Source organism: Quercus suber, unplaced genomic scaffold (genome assembly GCF_002906115.3).
Source record: "Quercus suber isolate HL8 unplaced genomic scaffold, Cork oak 2.0 scaffold_1020, whole genome shotgun sequence".
NCBI lineage: Eukaryota > Viridiplantae > Streptophyta > Magnoliopsida > Fagales > Fagaceae > Quercus > Quercus suber.
In genome coordinates this window covers 71,546-76,901 of record NW_027070431.1, presented here as the reverse complement: position 1 = coordinate 76,901, position 5,356 = coordinate 71,546, and the positions used below count along the sequence as shown (strand labels likewise).

Sequence of the window (5,356 nt, the reverse complement as noted above, 5' to 3'; positions counted from 1 at the left end):
CTCTCTTTATGCCTCCATAATCCTCTTCTTTTATAATGAAGAACCCTAATTTCTTGCCTGCCATTGACAACAAGAGAAAGAGCTGTCAAGGATTTTAGAAAGAACCCACCTCATCTTTGTAGAGAAAGGAATTGACAGATATAAATCCAAAATACTTGAAATCAAAAATTATGAATAACCAGAAAATATTAAATAAGAATAGTCACAGCTGAAAAGTATTCATCATTGATCCTGAGAGATGCCTTTCAAATTTCATAGCATTCATCGAAAAAGAGGGAATGGGCTATGAAATTGAACAAAAAATGAATGACCCATTATCAAAATCATCCATAAGATAATGAAAATCACTCTTGGATCATCCGCAAACTCCATCTACTTACAAAATAAATAAATAAATAATTACTTATGAATTATGATGTAGACAATGAAATTGGCATTTTTCAATTCACGACTAACTCCTATCAACTCCCTCGCTTCTATGAAGATGATATGTCATAAATCAAAAGAGAATCATAATAACAATAAAAAGCTAATGGACTTAGCCCAAAACAACCCTTCTATTTACTAAAACCCCAAATTTGATGTTCATAACTTTTCCTTCATTTTCTCTTAGGAACCAAACAAAGGCTATGAAATTGAACAAAAACCAAATAACCCAGCATAATAATAATAAAAAAGAAAAAGAAAAAAAAGAGCCGCTCTCAGACCATCCACAAAACCCATCTACACACTAAAATAAATGAATAAATTCACAACATTTAGATAACCAAAAAATTCTAAAGAGCATTCAAATTTGATTTTCACATCTTTCCCCTTCATTTCCACAAGAACCAAACAACTTCTAAGAAACCCAATGACCCAGAATCGAAATCATCAAGAAGAAAACGAAAAAAAAAAAAAAAAAGTGATGGATTAGTAAAATACCAACTGTAACCAAACGCGGAGGTATCGTAAGTCGTTTTTGTAACGACGATTGGAATCGAAGGTCTGCGTGCACTTCTGCAAAAACCGTGGTAGCTTCTCGTTCAGTACTTGCGAAGGCAGCAAATCCTTCATCTTTTTGATCCCTCTGTATATACAAAATGCCAAACAATCTTACTTTTTAAAACCATTAAAAGAGCTACCCACAAAGAAAGAGAGAGGCATACCGAAGCCATGGGAGAAGGGGGTCATTGCCAGAGTAGGATTTGATGTCTGAGATCAAGGAGGTGAAGAGATCAGTGTTGTTGTCGTTGTTGGCTTTGCAGAAGGGGAGGTGAACTTGTAAAACAGGCGTGTCTGATATATAAAGAAGAGCAAAAGGTTTTATTTAGCCACAAAAAAAAAAAAAAAAAAAAAAAAAAAAAAAATAAAAACAAAGATTTTTCCTTTTGTATTTTAATTTTGGACTTTATTTCAAGGGTTGGAAATTTTGAGATATCTTCTGTCTAAGGTTGTCATAGGATGCCCCCTCAAAAAAAAAAAAATGTTAAAAAATGTTTAAATTTGGAGGTAAAATTAGCGCTGTAGGGTAAAAACTAGCCTGCCTAATTTTAATAGTTTATTCCGAGGGTTGATAGGTTTATTTCGAGGATTTTAATGACCTTCGGAATAAAGCTAATCAAACTTAGTCATGCCCCCAATTTTTAGTGATGGTTTCGGAACTTTTTAGTTAACCCTTGAGAAAAGTGGGTTGAAACAAGTCAAGTTTATTGTAGTGAGAAGAGGGAGACAATAGTATGGATTTAAGGAGGGGGCTGTGTTGATTGTAGACTACTCATTACAAATATCTTGAGAAGGCATTTACCACTATATACTCAAATTTCTTCACTTCTTTAATTTTCACTTAGCCTATAACCACAAATCACATAAATGCCATAACATGCTTTAGATATTCAAAAGCCCTCTACAATATAATTAACATCCTTAATGAAAAATAAATTCTCTTGAGATATTATTCGCATGTAAAATTGCTTTAAAAAAAAGGTTTGGGGTGTTACATTACAATTCAATGACAAAGATTCTTTTGGATAAACAAGCAAGATTTTATTCAACCTCATAGTAGTCATGCACAAACAGGCAACTAAACAAGTGGCAGCAACGTAAAAAACAAAAACAAAATAACACCTCAACTTAATAAAAAGGAAAATAAGAGATAAGCCTCACTGGCTACTAAACTACAACCGAAACAAACAACTCTTACATCATAAGCAATAGCTTTCAGCAGCTCCACTTTACTTCTCACTTTACCATTGTGAACCTTTTAATGTTTATCCCCCCAAACATGATAAATGGCCGCCCCTCAAGCCAAATTACCTGTTGATACTTCTGAATGAGCACTGGTCCACTTGTCATTATTATTTGTTTGACTGAAAGCCTTTACAATGCTGGGATTTAGATCTTTGACCATAGTCGACATGCATAATTTATATTCTTCGCCTTCTTTGTTGACCTCGGTAATTTGAAGGTTTTGCAGGGACAAAATATTTGGCAAGATATAGGACTCCCACCGTTATGATGAAGCTAACTGCATATCCAATCCCCACTCCTTCCCATGAGAACCATCTTTCCTTACTCTCAACCTCAACCTTTGGTGGTTTTGGTAGTGGAAAGTCTTCCGGACATAGCACTCGAATTTGCATTCCACACAACCCATTATTGTTGGCATAAAATTTTGGATCATTCATTGTATCCATTTGGCTACCACGTGGAATCCTACCAGCCAACTTGTTGTTACTGACATCCAAAATAGTTAATTGTTGCAACTTTGCTAGTGATTTTGGAATTGAGCTTGATAAATTGTTGTGTGACAAGTCCAAACTCTCTAAATTAAACAAATCACCAAGACTTGCTGGTATCCTCCCATAAAGGTTGTTATGTGAGACGTTGAAAACCTTTAGAGCCTTCAAACTACCTAATGTAGTTGGAATTTCACCTGAAAGTTGGTTCATTGACAAGTCTAAAAAAGAGGTGATCATGAGATTTTTCCAAGATAGACCTTGTGCTGACTTCTTCCAATTGAGGATCAGATCATTAATCTTGCCTTGGAAGCTGAAAGAAGTAGTCATAACAGGAATAACAACACCTATCGATTCATTAGAAGTTTCAATCATACCAGTAAAATTTCCAAACTTGGTAGGTATTTTTCCAACAAGATGGTTGCTTGAAAGATCAAGAATTTGGAGGCTAGTGAGATTGGAAATACAATCATGGATTGTACCTTGAAAAGAGTTGTTCCGTAAATTTAGTATTCGAAGGGTGGAGATTTGGCAGATAAAATCTGGTATTTCACCTGTGATTTTATTGTCATGGATGTCTAGGCATTCAAGGATGCGCATATTATTTAGGTTTGTAGACATGATGCCAGAAAACTTATTTTTTCCTAATGAGAGAACTCTAGTCAGGATGGAAAAGTTTGTTGAAATTTCACCTGATAGGTCATTTGAAGATAAATCAATGATTTGGGGCAACATATTAGAGCTAAAATCTGGTAAACTATTGCCAGAAAATTTGTTATTGGACAAGTCCAATATCATGAAGTGAAGATTGGAAATGGAATCAGGAATCTTCCCTGAAAAATTGTTGTCATTCAGCATAAGATTCAGAAGATAGGTGGCATTACCAATGTTGCTTGGTAGTTCTCCATAGAAGTTGTTCCGAGACAGGGAAAGAATATTTAAATTTATAGAGTTGAAAAGAAAAGGAGGGAGAGAACCTGTGAGATTGTTACCTGACAAAATTATAGACACAACTTCCATTTCGGCAAGCCATTGTGGGAACATTCCTTCTAGTTGGTTCTCACTCAAGTCCAAAAATTCAAGATGCCGCGACTCTGTCATATTCCCTATCTCTTTAGGAATATCATGGAAATTGTTGCTACCCATATCAAGATATTTAAGATATCTCAACTGAAAAAGTTGAGAAGGAATGGAGCCAAAGAAGTCATTCCACCCCAAATCAAGATAAATTAATTCGGTCAGATTAGCAAAGCCGTCACTTGGCAGTTCCCCTTGTATTTTGTTTTTTGACATTTCGAGATGCGTCAAGCTTCTAATATGGAAGAGCGGTGTCAAGATGTTGGAAGTCAACACTGTGTGCTCCCACGGCAGCTGGTCGACAAGGTTGTGCAGATATAAGGCAGTCACAGTCCTTGAGCCAAGGCTAGAACTACAATTGACCCTCTCCCAGTCGCAACAATCTGAGCTAGAATTCCATGATTCAAACAAAAGAACACGTTGGGCTTCTGATGAAGAAGTCGTAGTAGTAGTAGTACTAGTAGAATTGATGAGAGAGGCTTTAAAGTTGAGAAGGGCTTGTTTTTGATATTCAGGACAAGAGAGTGAAGGGGTGAAGAAAATGAGTAGTTCAAGTAATAGTAGAAGGGTGAGTTTTGCCATTCTTGTGTTTCTTTCTTCTTTGTTGGAATTGGATGCTTGTAAAAATTAAGTTGGGAGGATTGGGTTGTGGAATAAAAAATATAATACTCGTTATGGATTCATGGCCTAGTCAAGTCAGCTTGTGATCTCTTTCCACAAGCGTGTTTGACAAACCAAAAAATAGACCAATCTGTGAGTCTTCTTCTTTTTCTTTTTCTTTTTTTTTGAAAGAAAAAAAAAAGTATTCATTTAAAATTAATAAAATTGTTACAATTAAATACCTCTCTCTAGTCTTTACAACGTTAACTTATGCACACGGCATGCCACATGACTTTGTTACCAGATATAATCCGATTTTCCCAACTCGTTAATTGCCATTACTCACGGATTGGTCTATTTTTTTGGTTTGTCAAAGTACATCACGCTTGTGGAATTGGGAAAGTCGGATTTAGATTGATTAATTTTAATTGTAATAAAAAATAAAATAAAATAAAAATCCAACGAATGAGGTGCAAGTTTTAGACAAGCATGGATAACAATAGAACAAATTAGTAGGGCCGCTTGGGTCCTGCTTGTCAGGCTTGGGTTTGAATCTCCCCCGTAGTAAATTGTTGGTGGGCATCTACACTTGTGCGCCTTGCCCTGAGGGCTGGAGTAGCCTAGCTACCCTGTTTTTCGTTTACCCAAAAATAAAAAAATAAGGGTCGAATTAGGTATGTTGGGCCTCCAACCATCCCCACTTCGGACCGAAAAAGAAACTCTCTAGAGTCAAGTTAGATTTGGGGCAGTTGGAAGTATTTTATCGGTGACTATTAAATAAAAACACACACATATAAGGCAAGACACGTCAGTCACCTCTTTGAGGCGGAGAAAACCTGTGCATAGCAAAGTGGGTCATATGCAAAATTTTAAATATTCCTAACTTCCAGACAGGGGCGGAGGTCCATATACTATGGCCTCCCAAAACTTTTGAAATCCTCTTATAGTGCTGCATAAAAATA

General features: G+C 36.0%; 1 protein-coding gene across 1 annotated transcript; it reads right to left on the bottom strand.

Moving 5' to 3' along the window:
- Nucleotides 1-2,405: 2,405 nt before the first annotated feature.
- Nucleotides 2,406-4,376, bottom strand: LOC112033746 (receptor-like protein 46). The gene has a single exon (XM_024066523.1). It carries the CDS (start codon nucleotides 4,374-4,376, stop codon nucleotides 2,406-2,408), a length of 1,971 nt encoding a protein of 656 aa, XP_023922291.1.
- Nucleotides 4,377-5,356: the final 980 nt, after the last annotated feature.

What these genes read in the sequence shown, in the direction of transcription:
- LOC112033746 (XM_024066523.1), bottom strand. Translation starts at nt 4,376, where the DNA reads ATGGCAAAACTCACCCTTCTACTATTACTTGAACTACTCATTTTCTTC.